At 51.8% G+C, this 23,014-nt stretch overlaps 1 protein-coding gene across 1 annotated transcript in view; it reads right to left on the bottom strand.

Annotated features, from left to right (window-relative positions):
• SH3RF2 (SH3 domain containing ring finger 2) overlaps positions 1-22,059 on the bottom strand; it is a gene marked incomplete at its 3' end in the record, with an annotated part of 43,339 nt that extends 21,280 nt beyond the window's left edge. The window contains exons 1-2 of the mRNA XM_082006417.1: positions 21,679-22,059; positions 3,233-3,502 (exon numbers count right to left, since the gene is read on the bottom strand). Coding sequence (XP_081862543.1) covers positions 3,233-3,502; positions 21,679-22,050 — 642 coding nt within the window. The 5' untranslated portion in view covers positions 22,051-22,059. The remainder of the gene's footprint in view (positions 1-3,232; positions 3,503-21,678) is intronic.
• Between the last annotated feature and the right edge of the window lie 955 nt (positions 22,060-23,014).

Here is a 23,014-nt window from a genome sequence, read left to right as displayed (position 1 = left end):
GGGCGGCTGGAAGGTCTGCAGAGCCGGAGTGCCGGGAGCGCCGCCTGCGAGGCGCCGCGCTGGTGCTGGCGGAGGCTGGGGGCCGCCGTGAGCAGCCGCCCCCCCGCAGCCCAGGAAAGCAGCTGGGGGGCTCGGGGGGCAGCTCCCGCAGCAAACAGAGCTACGCAAGAGCCAATTGCAACGGGACCCCTTAACAATGCGATTTTGATATTTTCCATTTTTGCCCCCAATTTTTTCCCTGCTGTGGAGGCTTCACTCCGGCGCGGGAGAGGGAGGGCTGTTTGCTCGCTGTCTGCAAGGCTGGGAGGCAGCGGTGGGCCGTGCCGTGCCGGGAGGAGCGCTCTGCCCCGGGCGGCGGCACGCGCCGCTGCCCGGCACGGCGTTGGGTGGGCACGGCGAGAACGGGCTGCACCCCCCTCCACAGACGCGGTGGGGAAGGTCCCTGCGTTGGGGCCTGACTGGCCCTCTGTCCCCATCGGCGCTGCCGAGGACGGCAGCGCGCCCACCCTGAAGGGCCGGCGCGGTGCCGCCAGCCCTCTCTTGCGGGAGAGCTGGGCCGTAGGGCTGAGGACGGGCGCGCCGTGCCGCTTCGGAGAGCAGCCTCCTCCACGGTGCTGGCGGCGTGGCCCTGCCGAGTCCCCTGGGACCGCTCCTGGTAGGCGAGTTCTCCCAAATGCCAGCTCGTCTGGCCGTGCCCAGCACAACGCTCAAACCTGTCCTCAACTGAAAGGTGCGAGCGTGGCTGAATCGGGACCGTGGACACGAGTCTGATGGCGAGGACATGAAAAGCCTTTGACTTGCTGGGTGGTTTTCATCGTGTGGAAATGCCTCTGTAATTGCCACGCGCACAGCTAATAATAAGAATGGCGTTTTCGCTACAAACCAAGCGAAAAACCCCCATGTAAGCGTCGAGGTACTTGGTGCCACGCTGCCAAGAAGCTCAGATCGCTATTTCAGGAGCTGAAATAACCTGACATTGCCGGAGTGCAGGTGTGTTTGAAATATGCCTGAGGAAAAAAGCTAGTTTGTACTGGCTGATAGCTACACCTCTTTGGAAAGACGTATGCTTCTGAGCAACCCAGCAGAACTACATCTTGTTAACTTTTAAGATGTTTTGGTTTCATCTTTTTTTCATCTGCCACGTGTGGGGGGGGAAACAAGAATTTTACAGAAACAAATTTATGTTTTTCTCTCTTCTGAACTAACGCGCAAAGTTTGGGGCTAATGACTCCAAGGCTAAAGGGGTCAGAGAAGGCTGATTTCTGCTGGCCAAAACATTTACACCTGTGCAGAGTACATGCATAAAGTTTCCATCTGAATTGGCGGAAATTTTGTATTAATCTTGCAGTAAGTGACTCTTAGCTTTCATTTGTGTGTCTGAACATTATCTGCTGGCTGCTGCCTCGAAGAACGAGAAGAGATTGCTATGTGGTGTTGCACTAGAATCTCTGCACAGACTTCCAGCTGGGCTTGTTGCCAAATTACCGTCACCGTCTCCCGAGGGAGGGCAAGGGCTCGTGGAGGTGGGGCGACGCGGAAGGCGAAGTGGAGAGGTGGGGTATCCCGTCCAGGTGCGAGAGCCGGTGAGGGAGAGAAGCTGCTTGCGAAGGCAGCTGCAGCGTGCAGCACTGCTGCGAGAGCGGGCAGCTGGGCCTTTTTGTTTGTTCTGTTGGTTTTTTTTACAACCAGCTCATATTTTTGAAAAAACTAGATCAAGCTGCTCGCAGCAGAGCTTTGGTCTCAAGCCAGGCTGTGCTGGACAAACGCAACTCCTGCGTCATCCACCCGAGGCTCCAGCATCCCTGTGTTGAGGTTCCCCGCGGGCTGGGGCTCCTGGAGGAATAAATCATCTCTTTACGGTGGTTTGCAGAGATGAGCCCCCCCAGTTACCCGCCTCGGCTGGCGGTCGCCCTGCGCTGTGCCCAGCTGGAGGAGGACACGGCCCTCGCGCTGCCCGGAGGTTACTGCGGAAGGGCGTTACTGAAGTCACTGCTCTCTGTCATGTCGTTCGGTAACAACCCACCGCTCTCGCCAGGCTGGGGGACAGGAGGGTGCTCTTGCCTCTTTGCAGAAGCATCTGTTTGTTTTAGATGTGCGCTGACTCCCCACGCGTGAACTTTGCTGTGGGAGTGGAGATGAGCGCAGCCTCCTAAGGCAAGTAAACAGAATGAGTAAGCTGTGAAACAAAGGCAAATAGTGTGAAAGAGGAAAAAACAACGCAGACGGCAGAAAGCCGAGGAAGGTGCCTCCTGCTAATAAGGGAATCCTAGTGACAAGGGGAGGACTGCTGGCTGCCCGGCTGCCCAGCTTCTCTGCACCTGCGCTAGCAAGCAGAAAGCCCACATTTTATAGAGCTGCTGCTGATGTGTGATGCTGCTCTGAAACGACTTTTTTCTTTTAGTTCCTGCCCTTAGTCAGAAACCACAGCTGACTCTTGGCTGTTTGAATTCTCTTGCCCCCTGCCAGCCACCCCAGATCCAGCTCCGACTGCCTGGGGACACCTGGCCCGGCCCACAGCCTTCCTCTCCTGCCTCCTCTTCCTACCCGTGAGAGCAAGAGGAGCATTGCATCTGTGCTGCCAGCTGGACGGAGAAAGAGGTGACTTCTTCGCGAGGACACCGATGCCTCTGGGCAGCTCTTTCTGTTCTGCTCCGCCATGCCTCACCTCACTTTGACACTACAGGGACAGATGACTTTGCTGGGAGGTGCAGTTACTCAGAAGAGTGTGTCCTCTAACAGAGTAAACACAAGCTCTACAACCTTTGGGGAATAAAGGGAAACACTGTAAAAACTCAGATATTGCTCTGCAAATGCGTGCAGTAGGGTGGGTATGTTCAACCTGCATAAATGATGTAGAGCCAGGCTGGAAGCAATTTTCTTTACTGTGTCACTACGTGTGTCTCAGAGATGTTGGCGTGTTTTGGTCTCTGAGAGCAGACTACCACCACCAGCCACTCCTCATCAACGACAGCAGCACGGGCGAGAAGCTGAGCCAAGGAACTGCAGTCGCTGCTCTCTGGATGCTCCTCGTCCTGCACGTACCCGCATGTGCCCATGAGGAACTCGTGGGGGTTTAACCGCTGGTGGCAGTGCCTGAGGGGCTTGGGAACCTTACTGATTTCCAAGAGGCAGCTCCTGGGGTGTTGGGGAATAGCATACCACCATACGTGCTACAGAAGAAAACAGCCCAGCCTGTGTCGCCCAGCCCCTGGCTGCTGCGGGGTGCTGTTACCTTATGAAACGTCAGGCAGTCCTTGTTTTCGGTCTTATCCCTGCTCTTCAGGTCAAAGCTGTAGAGTGCTCTGCCGAGGGGCAGTGGCAGGGGCAGGTGCTTGATGACTTGCACAGAGCTGGCTGGGAAAACGCCGCTGACACCGTTGACCTCCCCCAAATACCAGTTCTCATCCAGCTGTCGGAGCAGCACGATGATGTCCCCCTTGTTGAACCTCAGCTCCCCGGGATTGTGCCCTCGGTAGGTGTACAGAGCCTTGGCTCGCGGGACCTGTGGGACGAGAAACAGCCCTTGCAGTTTGTCTGTGACAACAATGCTTAACATAGACAGAATTCCCCAAAAGCATTCGTAATTACTGGGAAAAAATTTAGATGTCTAAGGCTTAAGCATGCATTTATTGGTATTAACTACCCACATCCTTTCTTGATGTCTTTTTCTAATGAAGACAAGCTCCAGAATACTTATGCTAAATTTGTATCAAGATGAAAAGCAGGCTGAACTTGTTTAAGAATATTAAGAAACAACTAATGCCTTAAACTAGTCTTCCCATGGGATCTTACTGCCTGCTATAAGGTCTCCTCTAATACAGTGTCTATTTTAACGAACCCAGGTATTTCTATTTCAGAATGACTGGAGGTCGCAGCCATCATCCAGCTGGCCTGACGGCTGTCACCTGCAGCGGCCAACAGTGCATGTCTAGAAGAACGCAACAGGAGCAAGGTGAGTGCGGGTTACCGCTCTCCTGTGGTTATCTCCTTGATTTAACACCATGTGACCGTGATTTTATTTCAGTCTTTAATCTGGTTACAGGAAGAGAGGCTTCTTAATGTTATTGTTGTTGCAGTACAATATGAGAAAGAAGGGATATACCAAAACCAGAAGAGATGAGGAAACTTTACCATCTTGACTCTCATCAAAATGAAACTACACAGTTCACTTAAAATAACCACTTTACTGACCCTTATCTATACTAGAAAACTCAATTTAAGACACAATGCAACAGATGATTTAGACGGCCAAATAAGCCCAGAGCCGTCCCTGGCCTCGGTGCTGTGAACCCACATGGTGCAACTTGAGGGCAGGGGTGTTTTTCTTGTGAGGAATGTAGGTACGCCGACGTTTCTGCGCTCTATGTAGCTGTTCTAGATACGCATTTGGGGGGCCGCATACACTGGAAATCAGCAATAGTGAAGGGCTCAATCTTTATGTACTTGTTTTAAAGACTTGTTTTAAAGGATGGAGATTCCTTCAGCACATTTGTTGGACTAGAGTACTACGTCCCACACAAGTGCTCCCTAGAACGAATAGGCAACTTGTGTTTATGTTTATTGCCGTTTGCAACATCACAGTTGTATATGAAACGCAAACCACTGAGTGTTAAGCTCTGTCCTTCTGCTGGCCCTTCGGCTGGAGACGAATGCTACTCCTTTAGCTTCTGGTCAGCCCTGAAGTGGTCAGGCAGTTGAACCAGGTGATCATTTGTCATGGTTTAGCCCCAGCCGGGAACTAAGCCCCAAGCAGCCGCTTGCTCATTCCCCCATGGTGGGATGGGGGAGAGAATCGGAAGAGTAAAAGTGAGAAAACTCATGGTTTGAGATAAAGACAAATATAAAGACAATAGGCAAAGCAAAAGCTGTGCACACAAGCAGAGCAAAACAAGGAATTCATTCCCCACTCCCCATGGGCAGGCAGGGGTTCAGCCATCTCCAGGGAAGCAGGGCTGCATCACGCGTAATGGTTTCTTGGGAAGACAGACGCCATCACTCTGAACATCCCTCCTTTCCTTCTTCTTCATCCCAGCTTTATATACCGAGCATGACGTCATACGGTAGGGAATACCCCTCTGGCCAGCCTGGGTCAGCTGTCCTGTCTGTGTCCCCTCCCAGCTCCCCGTGCACCCCCAGCCTGCTTGCTGGCCGGCCAGCATGAGGAGCCGGACTGTCCTTGACTGCTCAGCAACAACTCAAAACATCAGCACGTTATCAACATTTTCTCATTCCAGATCGAAAACACAGCCTCACACTAGCTTCTGCGAAGAAAACCAACTCTATCCTGGCTGAAACCAGGACATCATTGTAGGTCTCTTCCAACTGAAATATTCTCCTCTCTCTCCTCTTCTGTGTGTTTGAATGCTGTGAGAAGGTGTGCTGCCTTCCCAGGACGGCCTGCTGCAGACCCCTCATCCCATCATCTCTGCAGACAAGTTAGAAATAATGGTTGTAAGAACAAATATCCTCCTGTGTGTTTGTGAAGCCTTGATCACTTAATGATGCTGTTCTAGCCCAGACACTTGTCAGTACAGAGCATTTCCATCCCGTACCGCATGAGCGGTCCATCCAGTACCACATCCAACGGGAAACAGCGACCAACACGACGTGCTCGGCTCTGCTGCAACAGCGTGCCTCTGGGAGAGATTTCTTCTTCGCTTGAGGCAAACAGCGGTTGTGTCTGGCATGAAGACAGCCGTATATATTCTGAATTATTATCTGAACTGTTAGAGCTGCAGATATTGCTCTTTCCTTCAATCATACCATATTCTTGGCTTCCATAATATTTTGCATTGTGGTTCATTTTCTTTAATCCCTTTTGATTAACTGTTCTGCTGTTTCTGGCTGTGGTAGCTTCACTGCAATTGGTAGGAATCTGGAAACAAGGAACAGTTCCATTTTCTGGTGTCTGTCTGCTTTCCAAGACATGGCAGTGTCTCCTTCAAAGGATTTCTTGGACCAAAAAGGGAATATTTGAATTTGGGACTGGAAAGTAGTTTAAGGATCCTACCTGCCCCTCCTGTGCTGGTAGATGAGATAAACCCGCCATGAGTGACTCCTGGGCACCTCCAGTGGAGGTAGCCACAGCTCCATGCCTCTGCAGCGTGGAGTCCGCTCTGCCGTAGGGCTGCCTGTCCTCACCCGCAGTGACGTCTCCCAGACACAATGCAACCCTAAATTTTTTTGGGGAAAAAAACAAATGCCAAGCTCCATTTCCAACCTCCTAGCTGGTAGCACAGCTGCATTAGATACATGCCGAGAAAAGGGGAAGCCAGGATTGTCCCCAGCTCTAGAGCCTTGATCAGTTTTAAGCAGAGGTGCCAGTGCCTGGGACTGCCAGGGACAAGAGGATTTTCAGCAGCTTCTGTGTCAGCCTCTGCAGATCTAGATTGTCCTTCTCCACTTTTTTGGTTTTGTAATGTCATGTGTGGGAACTACAGGAACAACCTTTGCAATGGCCAGAGGATAGGCAGAGGAGCTCCATCCACAGCCGAGTGCTTCAAATCCAGCACATCTTCAGCTGTGGTCTGCTGGCCGAGATGTGTGGACCACCATGGGGAGCAGGGGCCCATCCACAAGGGTCCCATCCCACGAGAACTCAGCTGTACTGGTGCGAAGGGAAGGATGCTGGTGGGGCAATGGGGCCGCTGGCTCTGCATCTCCCGTGGACAAAATGTGGATTTTTGTCTGTTGGCTGCCAAGTGCTCTGGCCTTGTGAGTGGGACCCTGCATTGCGGTTTTCCCAAGCCATAGTCACCAAACGCCCACTGACCTCGCAGAAGATGTCACTTTTGTACCAGTGACCCATTCAGGCTTTTCCTGCCTTTTTCTGTGGAAGCAGATAAACCTATTTCCTCAAATCCACCTGTGTCAGCGCCCAGGGCTCATGCAGGATTTCTGCAGAGTTCAGCCACCATCAGCCACTTTTGGGAGGTCAGGAAGGTGCAAGAGAGAAACTCGACGTTAGTTTCCTGAAGTGTGGAAAAGATCAACTTTTCAATGGAAATGGTCTAGGTTTTGGGAAGAGAATATCTTCTAGCACTCCCCAACACTGATGCTTGGTAGGAAAAAGGAACCAAGAAGAGAAAATATTTATGTACTGTGTTTACTTCAAAGCATTTGAAACAGGAAGCAATTAGTTTAATGTTTAGTTCCAATTAACTCATTTTGTCTGTTAATTTGTGCTAATAGCAAACATGCACTCGCTTTGGTGACACTGAACGTACATTGCTGGAAAAAAAAGGAAAATTATGAAAGTGAGACTCAGGCCAGCTTTGCTCTCCATCGGTCCCCGGAGCTCGCACGGGAAATACGGACCGTGTCAATGCCAGGACCACAGAAACTCTCACTACCAACGTGTGCCTGGACGCACACACTTTCTCATGCAGAAGAACAGATTGTGGGAAACCAGGATTATGGGAGGGCCAGTTCTCTTTCAGAATGAGTCACTGGTGTTAAACGTGGACAAGGAGGACAGAAAGAGACCTTTGATTGCCTCAGGAATGACCAGAAAACAAATAGGACTCATGCAAACTATGGAAACAGGGCTCATGAAGGCGGAGCACAAATGTACGGGTTGATGAGAGAATGGTTGCCCAGCAAAATAAAGCAAAACATAAAAGGCATCAAGAACGAGTTATGGAAATATATTAAAAACAAGAGAAACTGAAATGAAATGCATGCCTATTACTAACTGGGAAAAGGTGAACAAGCAATGGGATGCTGGGAGTCTGGAATATTCTTTCTTCAGCAAGAAAAAGGATGATCAGATACTCTGTGAGATTAATTTTAATGAGACAGGAGGGCAGGCTGGAGTAAATACCTGAGAACTATGTAGGATAGGCCTGCTTGTGACATTAGGGCTTGCTGAAGCTCACCCCTCCATGCTTGGATGGATGGACTGTTTCTTCCTCTGACCATGGTCACAACCTTCATTTCTTTACCTCTTTAACCCTTTCCTCCCACTTCCGTGCCCTTTCAAATCTCACGGCCCATTCTGTTTTCAAGTTTTCTTTCCCCTTGATATCTCCTGGAGTTGCAATGACCATTGGCACAATCTCTCCCCTCACTTTACAGAGCAGAGCACTTGTATTCACTCCTTGAAATCTGATGCAAAACTTTTGTGGATCTAAGTGAGTAACAGTTAATGCTTCTTACATGCTTCTTTAGCATCCAAAAAATATTCAGAATGTTGGACTTTTGGGGCTTGCTAGTAATTTTGAACACTCACAAGGTAACATTGGTGTATTCCTTAATGGATGTTTTGTCAAAGAATTATTATCATGTCGGTGGTCCTTTCACCTGTACGATTTCCTCCCCGCTAATGCTCCCGGGAAGGGCTCTGCGGCTCCCCGTACTCAGGGTGGGGAATGGGGGAAGCCGGCAGCCTCTAGCCCGGGTGCAGGCACGGGGCACAGGACCCCACGCCTTCCGCCTGCCCCGGGAAGGGATGAGGGAGAGGAGAGTGGTCTTTGTTTTCCATAAGCCTCAATTAAAACCAACTCAGAATTAAGTGCTTCAAAGGCACGGGTGGTGTTACGAAGGGGCGTTGGACTGGATGTGCGTTCTGGTTGTATGACAAGGAAAAACTGTAATCACGCTGGACTGTTCCAGCACATGATGACTGACATTTTCAAAATCATGTTCTTTGTAACTGCCAAAATATTTTTTCCAATATTTTAATACTCTGCTAGCAGCAAAAATCAGCACGATTTGGAAAAAAGAGTAGTAGTATTAAGAACAGCCAAAACAATACAAAGCATTTTGTTTGTTTTGGAACAAATGGAAATTAACTGGAAATTAGGTTTTTCAAGATCTTCACTTCATTTAAAAAAAAAAAATCATTCAATTCAGAGTAATTTTTAAGGCCCAAGTCCGTTCTCTCTTTGTTGCTTTTTTTTTTTTAAATTTTGTTTGCCTGTTCAGATACTAAGCCAAAACCATCCCATTGATTTCCCAACTTTATTTAGGACTAAAACAGGGCTTTATCTACCCACACGGAGCCACCAATGTGGTTTTTACTGTGCGGCGTGCTTTCCTGCTTCACAGGAATTTCACAAAATAAATCTTCAAGCTGAAGTACTTGGAAAGGCACATCAGGGCCACCGTTTTGTAACGTGTTCCTAAGTTGTAGGAAAGACAAAGAAAAGTAACTAAAGCACCCCACGGCAAACCACCCTGCTGAGGCTGGGGGAAGCCAGCAGAAACCCTCTTCGGGCAGCTGATCGCATTGCTTATCGTTCCTCGTGGTGCTAAAACACAGGCAGCTGTGGGCATACCTCAAATCTGATTTCTTTCTCAGGCTTTGGCTGGTTTCTGTCTGCTCTTGATGTACTAGATCCTCTGTAAGGCATCTGTTTTGCTTTATTTAAAGTAGGTTAATTGCAATGGCAGAAACCGGGGTGCTAATTAAACCTGGTGATAAAGACAAGGTGTGCCTGGAGGTAGTTTGCTCCAGGCTGAGGGAGCGGCTTTTCCCAGGTGAGATGTGGCCCTGGGGTGAGCAGGGACCGGGGGTCTGGGAAGGGCAGTAGGAATGGGAAGATAAAGCTTCCACACTGGTATTGCTTGGTGGTAGCACAGATCTCCTGAGTTGGAGGCAGTGTCCTGCTATTTTGTTTGTTTTGATGGATTTTTCTCCCCTTACTATGTCCAGTCACTTTTTTTGTAAATCCAAGGCAGCATTTTATTTTAGTGGTGCGGTAGTGGCAGCAAACTGTTCAGCCAAGTATTGGCATGCTCCCTAGCTGCAGGGTTCAGCATGTGTCTTTAAATTCAGTTGGAAAAACACTATGAGAAGCTCTGTGAAAAACTCAACTAAAGGTCGTTGAAAATTGGTGTAGAATATTTGCTGCCTGGTAGCAAAGAGGCAGCAACTACAAAGAAGAAACACCACTGGCGAACAAAAAAGGCTTTTTCCCTGGGATGCCATGCAATACTGCAGCTCCAGTAGTAGCGCTAAATTAAATAAATAAAAGAGGAGGAGGTGAGTCTTTCATGTTCTCCTATGTGAAAGCCTCTAAAGATTAGTGGGAAGCCAAGTAGAAGAAGGGAGTACCGTAGTACATTGAACTGCCTGCTGGTGCTTTTCAGGCTATCAAGTGGAGGGAGACCAACCGGATGTTTTGCCAAGGGCAGTCAGAGCTCATGAGCCCAAACCCCTCTGGGGTTTGGTGCTGAGGAAATGCTTTTTTCTGCCTGTGGTGCCTTTGACCGCTGCAGAGCGTGCTGCCTCTCCCGGGGAAGCCTGTCCCTCTCTCTCTGTTTCCTGGCTTTCTGTTTCAACACTCCTCATTTTTCTGATTCCCCCCACCCCGTTTCTTCTCCAGCACACCCGAGTGAGCCATGACCCTGCTACCCCTGTGCCGCCAGGAGCTGTGTCAGGTGCTCAAGTGGATAGAGACCCCAGGTGCCCCCCTTGCTGGGGGCTGGTGCGTGCCCTGCGGAGCTGCCTGCAGAGCTGTTGGGAGAGCCCGGGTGAGGAAACGCAGCGGGAAACTGGGACGTGGAACCAGAAACTCCCTCTCGCATCAGTGCAATACGGTGTGCGGCCCTTGGGCGAGATACTCTCTCCTTGGCCACTCTGCCAGCAGGGATGGTCATGGCAGATGCACCTCAACGCCTTGTCCCCATTGTTAGCGGATAACAGCCTGATAGGGGAGAAAAGATTTTTTTTTTTTTAAACTATTTTTGGCATTTGGCATCAGCTGTGCTAGGGCAGCCATCCAATACATCTGAGTCTCCCTCTCTACAAAACAAGCAAATATGTACGTGTGTGTGAGGAAGCAATTCTAAGCATCTCTTTAAGCTGGGAGAAAAGCACACTATAATTATCTTAAATGAGCTAGTTATAACTTCCTTGTTATTGGCAGTAGATTAATGTAAGACCACACACTCATAGCACTGGTGTTTAAAAAAAAAAAGTGTGTGAGGCCAGCTGGGATGGGGGGGGTCACCAGGGAGAGACATTAAAAATTGTCAAGAAAGGAGGAAAGTCAAGCCAGGGAGTGCAAGGAGAGATGTCCGATGGAGGATGTGAACACCCACAAACCTTGTCCCAGGAGACTCCATTTAAAACCACCCTGAGGAGCAGCATGGCCCCGTGGTGACACTGTCTCTGCATGAGCAGACCAAACCGCTGCCTGCGATACTCCAGGGTGAGGATGAGGCTGTAAATGCCCCTGCACTTGGGACTCATTTACTCCTTCACCCATTCGCAAGCAAGGCTCACCGCAAACGGCTTCAGTGAGCCACAGCGAACAATGTCAGATAGGTTCCTCCCGTCTTCCAGATGCTCCAACTTCACCAATGTCCACGACTGCACAGATGAACATGCGGGCTGAGTGACAAATTAATCCTTGGAATAGCTTATTGCCGCTGATGTCCGGAGGTGCTTCCATCTGATCTACTGCATGCCAAAGGAGGACAGCAGGAGCTGATTCGGCAGGAGCGAGGCCCAGGCATGCTGCCTGCTCCGGACACCCCTGTCCCTGCACTTCTGCCCAACAGCAGCACTGGACCTGGCCCCCCCTGAACCTCAGCGAGCGCCCGGCTGACTCCAGCAGCGGAGGCAGGCCCGTGGGGCTGAGGAGGCTGAGGATCAGGAATGGCCTCAGACAGGTTTGGACCTGCACCCAGATGGTTTCCCAGCTCTGATTTTCATAACTCCATGCAGGGAATGCCCTGGAGTCGCTCTTCGCTGCGCCTCGTCCCTCGAAGGCACACAGCCACCCCAAGCACAGGGTGTCCTCCTGCACTGGACAAATGTCTTTGCAGTAAATACCAAGGGCCTGATCCTGATCTGGGTTTCATGGGTGTTGTCCCATGTGCAGGGAGGCAGTCACTCTCCGGGACCTTGTGCAGGAGAACCGGCTCAGGCATGGGATGGCTGGGGAGCCCCGGCCCCCAAGTTGGAGTGGTGGTGGCACTGCCAGGGATGTCCCACCTTGGAAGAAGCTCGTGACCAGGAACAGACCCGGGGAAGCTGCAAATGAGCTAAGACAAGCTGGGCCATGTCAGCTGCGTCAGCTGGAAAGCCTGAGGGGATGGAGATGGTGCCAAGGCGAGACATGGTCTTCCTTGGTGCATGGTCTGGAGGGCCCACATGGGAGACAGCGCAGCCCCATGCTCCATGTGAGCTCTGCCTTCCCCTCCCACCCCCAGCACTGCGTTATTTGTGCAGAAAAGCTAAATATCTGTGCTGTGCAGAGGCAGCAATATTCCTGTAGATACATGATTTCTGTAACACATAACAGCCTCCTTGAGAAGAACAATTTATTTCTAGGATAGTGCTAGGAAGAAGAGAAATCCAGTCCTGGATGTCTTCCAGTTTGATTTTTCTCCTACTAGGTACTGTGGGTTCAGTTTGCAAGTGTTTTTTGATTATTTGTTATTTTGGAGCTGTTTGGAGCAGGACTGGTGTTGGTTGGAGGCAACTGGCCCATGGGTGTGTTGCACGGGATGGCATCAGGGGTGCCGGAGCCAGGATTCACTAGGACTTGGTCTTCAGGGGTAGGACTTGGTCTTCAGTGTCAAATTGGGTCCTGCAAGCCTCTAACTCCATTGTGCCGGCTCTACGCCTGGGTAGCGGGAGTACAAGTAACAGCCTAAATATTAAACTATACTGAGGTGCTCAAAAAAACCTCCCACTCAGAAAGCTGCCACTGCAGAGCAAAGAAGGGCCCATACCAAAGGATGGAGGAAGCTCTTCCTACCAACCCTATCTCCTTTTCTTTAAAGAACTGCACGGGGTGAAGAGGTGGTATGCAGTAGGTGAGGGCACGTTTCATTGCCCATGATCCACACGTGAGCACTAGAGGGGTACCAGGGTGCCTGAAGAAACGTTAGAGTGTCTTTGCTCTCGACTGTGGGCCAGGGCGACCCGTCCATCTCTGCACAGAGATGCCTGCATCTTCAGTGCAGCGACCCCACAGCACGGGGATAGCTGTTCCCCAGCACACGTGGAAATATCCAGACTAGCTGATGTCTGTAGGAAATGGAAGGCTTGTGCGCTGACCCCACCGAGCAGGTGGGGAGGGTGGTGAGGGCGCGAGGGCCAGCGGTCCCTGCTCTCGGGGACGGTACGCGTTACCAGAGGTGGCTGCTGTACCGGGTGCTGCGCAAACGCAGCAGCGATTCCTGCCCTGGAGAGCGGGCGATCTAAAGGGACCACACAGATGAAGGGTGCGGCGCTGGTGGAAATACTAACCCTGCTTTACCTGTGGGGATAGGGCCGGGGAGAGCGTGACTGACTCACCCAGAGGCAGACGGCGACTCCAGGACGGATCTGAGAGCACAACCCAGGCCACTCTCCTGATGAACAGTGATCTACACGCCGTGAATGGAGAGCTGGTTATTATCTACGTACTGACACCAAAGGACATGCTGGCTTTTCATAAAGAGAGAGAATAACAACTGCCATCCATTCTGATTGCTAACTTTCTGCAAGCTGCCTTCAGCTCCCTGCCACCGACTGCCTGCATTTCGGTGGGATGAATGAGGCCCACATCGTCTCCTTTGTGTGCTCTGCTAGCGCAGTTTCAGGGCTCGTAGGCTCCAGCTGGATGAAAAGAGTGATTTGAATGTAAATTAATTGCCATTACCATTCTGTTTTTCTGCTTTTCAGCAGAGGAGATAACTTCAGCCTTCTCACGGAGAACAAAACCATCAAAAGTGAACTTGTCATTTCAATCTCTTCATATAATTATATTCTGAGGATTCAGACAGTTGGGTGGTTTCTGCATTATTTCTCCCCTGAGGAGGATTGCTCCTGTCTTCCAAGCACAAGTCGATTTTGTGCACCAGGGAGAAGTCAGTCCCTTCCTGCTCATGTCGGTACTGGAGCCCACCGGCTCTGCCCCATTCCCTCGTGGGTTTGCCGGGATGCAAGGCCAGCCTGGTCGTGGCTAAAGCTGGCGGCCGCCCTGCACTGTGTGCCAGCAGGCCTTCGTGGGGGAAGCCGGCGCTGTAAATTGTATGGGTTTAGCTGGGTATGGAAAACCTCGTCTTAAGTTACAGGTGCAAGTGGGTGGCACTTACAGACCGAAGAGATGAAAAGCAACCGAAGGAGTCCGCAGAAGCAGGTATTAGAGCCTGTCGCTGCCACCGCTGGGGCTGGTTTCTGTGCTGCTACGTCTGCGCATCCATGGCTGCTTGGTGGGCGATGGCAGCGGTGAACGGGAGCACTTACACCATCCGCTGACTAACACCCCTTTGATATGCCACCGCATCGAGGCTTACGCCACTTCCAAACTGCCTATTCTCACTCTGGCTTTGTAATAAAGAGGTGAAATGGAGAATGGGGAAAATGATTAAAGAAAATAGAGCCGCTTATCAGGGAGAGGCTGAGGGGATGCTGCACCGGGGACAGCTGAGGCACCACCGCAGGTGCCCAGCCCCGAGGGGAGGGCCCAGCTGCATGTCGGTAGCGTCCCCATGGCTCTGGAGGAGGACAGTGCCGGGTCAGGCTTTACTTTGCCTGTATGAAACCACAAGAGAGATTTTGGTGGGCAGGAGGAGCGCCAGGGCGCATGCAAGGCAGGGGTTGGGCTTTGCTTCGTAGACGCCCGCTCCTTGGTGCAGGCAGAGTCGTGCAGGCGCAGGCAGAGCAGGGACAGGCCCGAAAAGCCATTCTGTGAGAGGAAAGAGGGGAGGCTGGCAGGGGCTGGTGCGGGGCACAGCAGAGTGATGCCGGGGACCAGGGACTGGCGTGTGCGAGCTGCAGTGTCCGCCCGAAACCTTTTCACGCCTCTTCCACTCATGGTTGCTACTATCAGATGTTTTTGTCTCTGCTGCAGTCAGCAATCTCAGGCAGTGGTTAAGTTGTGTGTCATGGTTTTAAGCCGCACAGAAAACAAACTGTGTCAGCCCTCGGCGTGCCCGGTCATGATGCTCTGCCTCAGCACCGCGGTTCTCAGAAGTGGCTGTTTACCATGCAGGGAGGAAACCTGCATCCCACTCCCTCCTCCTGCTGCTCCCGAGCCCTCTCCCCGCGGACCGAGTGCCGTCCCCGTGCTGGGAAAGGCAGCGTGCTGACGCCGCCCGGCACCCGGCGCTGCCAGGCCCAGGCGGCAGTGCCGACACTGCCCGTAGGCAGGGGGGGCCGGGTGCTCTGCGAGTTGGGACGGTGCTGGTGGCAGCAGGGAGGCGAGGGGCTGTGCTGGCCACCCCTGCGGGCAGCTGGCCGGCCCACGGCAGGCGTCTGTGCTGCGTCCCTGCCATGGTTCAAAGCTGCCAGGGCCCCGTGCCTTACGATTGCCCAACAGCCCAGGATTTAGTGTTCATATTATTTCAGGGAAGCACTTAATTAGTGACGGTACATCTCTCCATTAGCCTGACACCTCCGCTTAGCAGCCATTTTGATGGTAAACTAATGACTGTCATGAAGTGATGGCCACCAACTGGGCCTTGCCTCAGCTGTAGGCTGAGACCAGGGAGGACACTGTCTGCCTGGCCTTGGGCATCCTCATCTTGCCCAGACCTGGGGCTGGAGAAAGGAGCCGCTCTCCCCGTTCTCTATTTCCATTTCCTAGGGGAGACCAACCGACTCCGTAGCCCAGTTACGCAAGATACAGGCCGACGTGTTTTCCCAGCAGGCGAGGCTTGTGCTTTCCTCCCTGCAAAGCCAGTGAGAAATTCTGGGGCCATCGGTTGCTCAGGGCCCAAAGGAAATCCTCTTAAAGGTGTCGGATTGCCAAAGGACATGTGTGTCTTAAAAACTGCCTCCTAAGTTGTGTCCTCTGTCCTGGCATCAAAACAAAATGGAGGTCAAATTCAAATACCCACTTACAAACTCATAAGGAAAAGTTTTTCTTAAAAAAAGTCATGGTTCTTTATTCATTTGCACAGTGCCTTTCAGTGGAGTCCTGATGCTAAGTGGAGTTTGAATGCCTGAAATTTAACAGCAGAACAAAGTCCAGCATTTAAGAGCAAGCACCACAGTTTTCCTTGTGAGAAGGGCAGAGGAGAAGTAAAGAAGAGCAAGACCAGGTTTAGACGGCAGCAGTGAAGGGCTCTGCTCCCTGCCGAGATCCAGCTTCACCTCCCTCGGGATGTGTCGTAGCTCCAGCTCTGGCGTACCAGCAGAGCTGCAGGTGAATGTGCCGCCTCCTCTCCGCTCCAGAGGGAGCGGAGAATTACAGCTCAGGCCAGTGCAACTTTGTGGACCTGAGGACACTGGGCAGCCAGCAGCGGGGAAACTCTGTGAGAAGGGGAGGACTCTCAGACTTTCAGCCTCCTCGCTGACCACGATACTTAGCAGGTGAACGCGCACGCCGAGAAACCCTGCTGTTCTATTCCTGACTTGCCATCTGAGCCTGACTCATTGCCTTGGTAACAAATTAAAACGCTTTTATGTGTTTGCAGCTCTGTACCTAATTTTGTAAAACCAGGGAAACTGGCTCCTGATGTTGGCCGTGGAGGTCCTTTGGCTTTCCCTAGCCCCACGGTATCGCCCGGGAGCAGCCCCTTGCCCCGCCTCGAGCCGTGGCAGAGCTGCCGGCGCTCGGCCGTGTGGTCCGGAGGGCTGCTTTGGGCAGCGGCGCGTGGCTGGGGGAGAGGCTGGCGACGGGAGCCAGCATCGGTGCGACCCGCAGGGAGATAGCCGGGAGCCCCTCTGCGGCAAAAGAACGATAAATATCACTGTTGTGTTTTCCAGGCACCAACACCGGGGTCAGCCGGGACCTGCCATGCCCGTTGCCGTCTGCCCTAGTGAGGAGCCTTGCTCACCCATCGAAAGCACAGGGGAGAGTTTGCCGGTAACTGAAACAGACTTGAACAGTCGTAAGACGATCGTGCACCCATGCCTGCCCTCTGCAAACCTGCCCATCATGCTATCCTGTCCTGGCTTGAGCATGGCAGTACCACCTCGCATTTACAGTGCACCTGGGCGTTTCATCCTTCATCCCATCAAAATGGTATTTTCTTTCTAAGCTTTCTATAGGGAACCTGACATAACCCTCATCCCCTGACTGAGGCTGTGGTTCTGCCTCACGCAGCTCCCCAACACACAACTGAATGGTGTCCTGGTGTGTGCAATACCAACTCTTCCTCACGGCTGCAGCAATGCTTGCAGTTACTGCAAAGCTTCCTGCTTCTGTGCTCTTGAATCTGTTGTTGCACATGCAGCTTTTGGGGAGTGTATGGCCAGGCAATTTGTATCGAGGTGACTTCATTCTCTTTGCAGTAGATAAAAGTGCTAAAACTACATGGAAAGGAGGACAAAGGCATACGACGGAATCCTGTACAGGGTGCAAGCCAGCACTGCAGAACCAGTTCCTTGGGCCACACTCAGCATTTTTTAGAATGAGACAAACCCTGATGGGATGTGGCTGTGGAGCAGAACTGGGGCAAGCCCTTTCTCCCAGAAGGTCATGAGACCGCACAGAATTTTTAGCCAAACAAAGCGGTTTCATTTCCAGCTGAAGGGCCCTGTGGCACAAGCGGCCACATTCCCCATCTCTGGCAGAAAAGAAGCCGGTGCCACCTCGCAAGGCAGAGCCAAGGTGCCTGTGCAGAATCCCTGGGTTTGTAACGTCTGTTCGGCGCTAGTCCAGCCCAAGGTGATACGACTTGCGTTACGAGGTCGTTACTGCGACTGCACAGGAACCATTGGTTTTTTGGGGGTCGGTGGGGAGGGTGGTCAGCAAACGTGTTTGCTCCCGCTGGGTGCAAACATGAAGGTTGCTTTGAATAAGGTTTCAAAAAGATCCAGCAATCCAAGTCCTGTCTGTCAAATTCAGCGAGGAGTTGGTGATGTTTCTGGAGGAGAAGAAAATACCACGACAGAGGCACTATATATAGACGTCCATGTGAAGGTGGCGACGTTGGAGTGCAGTGTATTTTTATCCCAATAGAGGTGTTATCTGTCTATCTCCCATGAAATGCTGGAGGGCGGTGTTTCAGCACCCCGTTCATGCAAAGAGAAAATAGCCGAAGTCACAGTTAAGTTCGTGTGGTCTGTGTTTTCCAGAGGCAAGCTGTCATACTTGGAATTTTTCTCCTCTGGCTCACTGTCCTGTATTTGTTGCACGACAAAGTTCATCATCCAGGTAGCTGTTTAGTGGCCTGGATGGATTTTTGCCGTGTGTAGGGTACAGTTTAGCTCTGCTACTCATCAGAGAAGTATGGGAGTTTTGCGTATACCTCAGCACACACGATCTTTCTGTTCTCTCACCAGCGGCAAAGCCGTGTTTAGCTTACGCTGGGGCTGAAGCCAGATAAGAACGATGCTTCAGCACAAGAGGTAACCACATCTGGCACATGCCAGGGGCGGTTCCTAAGAGTTCAAAGGCTTCAGCGTAGATTATTTACGCATTCCCCTCCTAGCAAATCCTTTTATTCTTAAATTCCAGACAGTTTGTTACGTGGAGATCCTGAAAATCCAAAGTCTTGTCCTCTCTGCATAGATGTTAAAGATCTGAAAACCTGGCCAGACATTCCGGGAGCAGCTACCGGGCCGTGCCAGTGCCTCTGTGCAGCTCTCTCCGAGCGGCCGCTCCCACGGCGGCTGCTCGGGGCCCGTCTGGCCCCTGCACAGGCACCGCCTGGGCACAGTGGCACATGTACGTGCCCACGCGCACAAACCCAGAATGTGCCCACCCCGTGTTAGCATGTAGGAAGTGGATTCAAAAGTGACTTAAATGCTAGCAAATAAGAACTAGTTTGGGATGGGCTGTAACTAGAACGTTCCCTGTTCTTTAAGGACTGGCCCTGTGCAATTCCTGACTGCAGACTGAGCCTTGTATTATTGCTAATTCAGCAGCTCTGCTGGGGCCTGCTCACGCTTCCCTCTCGGAATGATACGAATGCTTGACTTGCTTGGTGATGAGGGAATTAATTTTACTTTTTTTGCTTCATGGATGCTCATGAGGACAAAGAGCAAAAAGCTGGCAAGGAACATCTCCGCTGAGAAGTGAAACTTTGATCAACTTGTGATTTTCTCAGCTCCATGGAGTAATGGAAGCTTATTTATAGAATGGCTTCTTTGGTAAAAACAAAACACGTCCTGTATCCTGCTTTAACGGCGTATCTGTCTGCAGCGCAGCATGGTGCACGTTAATCTTATTTGCTTTGTAGTGTGAAGTGGTGTAGAGTATTAGTGGTAATTAGCAGTTTGTGCAGATTGGGGCATTCTTTCTTGGGAGAGCATACAACCTGCTGCTGCAGTTGCCAATGAATACCGCATTTAAGAGTAGCCAGGAAGGTGACTGTGATGGGATTAACTGTGGTGGAGCAGGATTGCACAATAGCTGTTCTCACTGTGATTCTTGACAAAAAGCATCTCCTCTGAGGTTAAGATCTCTTGGGGGCCTCTGATCACCCGCATTACTTCAGGTGAACACCTTGAAACTCAAGCATTCCATGTTGTAGGGAGGCGACAAGCCGTCCTTATTACTGCCTTGCCTCTGCACCACGCAGGCACTTCCAAATGAGTCCTTGCTACTGCCCGGTGAAGAGCCGCTATTACCGGGTGCCAGTTCAGGGGAGGGTCCGCATGCATCAATATCGCACCGGAGCACCTAAAGTAACATGTGGTCCCATCTACTTGTATTTGAAATCAGCAAAACCGAAAGGTGACTAATATGTTGCATTCTTCACCTTGCAGCCCAGGATTCCAAAGTGTTTTATGATTAATTAACTAATTAAGTCTAAAAGCATTTCAGTGTAATGTGTTTTTATATCCCTTCATCAAGAGGCACAGGAAGTCAGAGGGCTGTCTGAGCGCTGCGCCCCAGCGCTGCAGGGAGCCGGTCCGCAGGCACAGCCCTCTCGCCCGGCACTCGCTAGCTCTGCCGATTCCCCCGGGTTTGGTCCTAAAATGCCTTTGGGAGCTGCAAACTGATGGATGTTGCCAGTATGTAATATCAACAACAAGTTTCTGCCTGTCCTGAGAACTAGTAAAAGAAATGTGGAATGGGTGGGAGAAGAAAAACAGATGAGTGTATTTGTGCTTTTTTATCTTGGGCTGAAGGAGTCCAGTTGGAAAAACTGCAAACCTCGTTTTCAGCTGAAATGCCGCCCATAGCGCCTGGCTGAAAACTGTTGCCGCCTGATGCTTCGTACTGCGCAGGAACGGCAGCAGCAGCTCCCCACAGCTCCCCTGGAGAGCCGGTTCACAGCCGAGGGGCCTCGCTGGCCGCAGCTCTGCCGCTCGCAGAGGCTGGCAGCCCTGCTGCAGAGCAGGGTCACCCGCGGCAGAGGCTGCTGAGCCGCACGGGCCGCCGCGGAGGAGCCAGCTGCAGCCCGAGGACCGCGCTCGCCCCCGCCCCGCTCTGTGTCCCACCCGGACACTGCGCACCTCGTGGGTGCTGCAGGCGGGAGCCTGCTCCCGGGCTGTGCCGCGTCGCCCACCCCCCCTGACTGCCCCCGTGCCGCCGGCACAGCATCGCTCAGCGCCTTCGGGGACTGAGCTACGTCGCATCTAAGCTAAAGCACAACTCGTGGGCACAGAGACGCGTGCCGGAGCGCGATGGCCTCTTCCAGGCCAGCTTTCTTGCGTTGACCACCTGGCCCGCGCGCTGCCTCTATGCATGGGCAGGCCTGCCTGCCTGCCTGCCTGCCTGCCAGGCAGGGCTCCCAGGAGAGGCACCCGGTTCGTATGTCTGAGGGCCACACTGCCATACTTTCTGGTGGGAAAACATCAGAGAGGAGCTCCTGAGAGATGCCTGGTTTTGATGTGCGATCCATCCAAGATGACCTATTGATGCCACGGAGTTTCCCTGGAATTCGCACACCAGCTTGCTCCCGCAGGACGCAGGGGATCCTCCACAGCTCCCCAGCAATACCTGCACGTAGGTACCTCGTGCGTAGAAAACCCGCCCGATGTCTGCCTGGAAGTTTATAGCTCTGCAATTCTGCAAAATGCTCTGAGATTTAGCAGCCGACTGAGTTAAGATTTTGAATGTTATGAAAAGGTTTGTAGAGACATTGTACAGAAGAATAGTTCAGGTGGGAGAAATTAAAATCCATTTATATAACACAGGAAAGGTGAAGCCACATGTCAGTCTCTACCCCAAATTCAGTCTGCACCAAGCTCCTTTAACAGGTCTAATATCGTGTCCTCATTATTTAAGAAAAGCTTTTATACTGTTAAAGAAAATGACAGAAACTACTTAGAATTTTAAAATTAGCCTCGTAAATCATCCCTAGGTAAAGTTAGTAAGTTGAGTTTAGTATTTTTCATTAGTGAACCTCAGAGTATTTTGCCAGGGACATAAGCATCATTATGTGCTTCCTTCTCTTTCAATGGCTGGGGAAACTGAGGTGCAGCAACGGGCAACACCTTTCTCCACCTCTAACAGTTACAGCTTTGCAATTACTGATTTAATTTTACTATCAGACAAAAAATTAGTATATTGCCCAAAAGTTGAAGCACCTGAAATGCCCCACAAAAGTCAGGAAGCACCTGAAAACTGGGAAAAACAGCTGCTGTGAAGTTTTTGCAAGGAGAAAGGCAATCTGGTTTTGTCTCAGCCTGAGAATCAATGCAATTACTGTTGTGATGAACTTGAAACAGTCAAATACCACAAGGAAATAGCAGACAGATTTGCAAACAAAACAATCGCTCTTACTTCAGACATTTCTGCAGCACTGCTAACAGGAAAGTTTCACAGCTCTTGGCACACAAGAAGAAAGCTTTCTATGCTGACGGACAGAGTAAAGAACGTGGACCCTCCTTACCCCTTCCATGTGGATCCTGGGATTTGTCGCCAGCCGGTGCTGATGAAGTTGCAACCCCCTGGGGACTCTCCTGATGGAGGCAGGGGAGGACAGGACCCCTGACCTCTGGATTGAGCCAAACCTGGTAACGTTTTGTCCACACCTGACTCCATCCAGGAGGCGAATGAGGAGCAGGTTGGAGGGCAGCTGCTCGATGCCGCAGAGGACGAGAGTCCTGCACTCGGGGCACCTGAGCTCCTTCTGGGATTTCAGGATCCTCTGCAGACAGGGCTTGCAGAAAGTGTGCTGGCAAGGTAGCACCTTAGCTGTGGCATCGAGCTTTTCAAAGCACACAGGACATTCCAACAGATCAAGGAGAGCTAAATCATCCATCTTCAGTGCAGAACTCTGTCACGAGCAGAGCCAGAACCATCCGCATGCCACGTCCACCGGAGCGGGCTGAGACGCCTTCCTGCGCCTGCGAGAACCACACCAAAATCCTGGGCTCAGACAGCTATCCTGCACAGCGGGAGAAGGAGGAGGGAAAAAGAGCAGAACTTGACTGCTGGAGTATGTAATACATCCCACCTACATTGCAAAGCAGTGCCTCACCAGCCAATTTGCAAATGTATACTTTGCGTTCACATCCAAGTTTGAAGTGAGTCACTTGTGACTCAGTACGCGCGAGGGGACGGCGCTCGGGCTGACGCCAGAGGCAGGAGCCCCAGGTCCTGCTCGCTGGGCAGACAGATCCCGTAGCTCCAATGGGGCGAGCTGGCTCTGGGCCGCCGGCCAGGGCAGCGCTGCTGCAGCAGGACAGGCATGCTCAGCTGTACGCAAAGTTGTCTTTAATGCTCCCTGGTCTGTGGATCATAACTGACATGACAGTAAAAAATTTACCAGCTCAAGAATAAGAGTCCCTGATAAACATCAGACTGGACCTGTCTGTGCTCAGCTCCGGCTGAAAGCAGCCGCTCGCTGCACACATCCCTCGCACACCTACACGCCGCCTCGCTTTTCAGATCAGTCCCGATTAAGCTTGCTCTCTACCCATTTTGACAGCAGTTCTATAAAAAGTCCTTCAAGCACAAACACTCTCCGGAGGTACCTGGCAGAGACGCGAGGCGCTCCGCGGTGCCATCCTCGCCCGGTTTGGCTGCTTCAGCTCTCTGAAGCAACCCAAGACGATTATTCCTCCCACAGCCTGAAGTCACTCAACCTGTTCAGCTCCCCCGGCGCTGCATGCCGGTTGAGACCGAAGTGCACGCCACGTCGGAATTCAAGTCCGGACTTGCGGCAGCCGCGCGGCCCCGCAGCGCAGACGGGACGCCCTGCGCCCGCCGTGTGCCGGCGGGGC

This window comes from Phaethon aethereus (assembly GCF_964289735.1).
Source record: "Phaethon aethereus genome assembly, chromosome: 14".
NCBI lineage: Eukaryota > Metazoa > Chordata > Aves > Phaethontiformes > Phaethontidae > Phaethon > Phaethon aethereus.
This window is presented reverse-complemented; position numbering and strand designations above follow the sequence as displayed.